Source organism: Agrilus planipennis, unplaced genomic scaffold, assembly GCF_000699045.2.
Source record: "Agrilus planipennis isolate EAB-ADULT unplaced genomic scaffold, Apla_2.0 scaffold516, whole genome shotgun sequence".
Lineage (NCBI taxonomy): Eukaryota > Metazoa > Arthropoda > Insecta > Coleoptera > Buprestidae > Agrilus > Agrilus planipennis.
Window position 1 is genome coordinate 8,799 of NW_020439171.1, and position 813 is coordinate 9,611.

Sequence of the window (813 nt, forward strand, 5' to 3'; positions counted from 1 at the left end):
AGTGAATCGATTTGCAATTTTTACAGGAGTTTTAGAATTGAATGAGGAACGTTCTTCCAAATTTTTATTTGTTTCGTAGCATTTTGACATACCTCCCAAACATCCTTAACTACCTGTAAAGCAGGATCATTTGCGGCTGTTTGCCCTACATATACCTAATGTTTCATGTAGGTGCCTTTGTATAGTGTGTATGACAAAACTGCCGCGGACGATCTAACCTAAAAAAATCTGTCTTGCTCTCCTCCCCCTAGGGCAGAAGCTGGGTACGCCCATGTTTATTCTTATTAAATATTTCGTTCACCTCCTACTAATTGATCGAATTTCGACCCTACACAATACTGGGAACTATTATTCACCAAATCAGTTCAGATTTTTGTAAAATTACTTATTATTAATTATAACTTATGACGCCATTGGAGTATTTTGAAACATTATGAAATGATTAGCTTGGTAACGTTTCGTATAATTTTAATCACTCTTACAATTGTTTAGCGGTTATTTGAAAAAGTTCTATTCAATTAAAAATAAATGTAAACTTAATTAATATTGCAATAGTAATGTGGATTTTTCTTTCAGACAACATCAGTGCCGAAGAATGCCTTGATAAGAAAACCGTTTACGAAAATTACTGCAATATGTGGCTTCTGGATTTCCCTCAGATTCATCCCGGTAACTATTTATGTTGTGTACTTTTATTTGCTTATTTAAATTAATTAGTTGTTTTGTTTGTTTTTGATGTAATTGTTGTTCTCGTAACTTATTTAGAGGAAGTAGGTACTTAGGTACTATTTATAATAATCATTCACACAGTAC

The 813-nt window shown here is 32.7% G+C and overlaps 1 protein-coding gene across 1 annotated transcript in view; it reads left to right on the forward strand.

Moving 5' to 3' along the window:
- Positions 1–557: 557 nt before the first annotated feature.
- Positions 558–813, forward strand: part of LOC112905468 — a 4,627-nt gene continuing 4,371 nt past the window's right edge. Inside the window, exon 1 of the mRNA XM_025977980.1 lies at positions 558–669. Within this exon, the coding sequence (XP_025833765.1) occupies positions 558–669 (112 nt within the window). The remainder of the gene's footprint in view (positions 670–813) is intronic.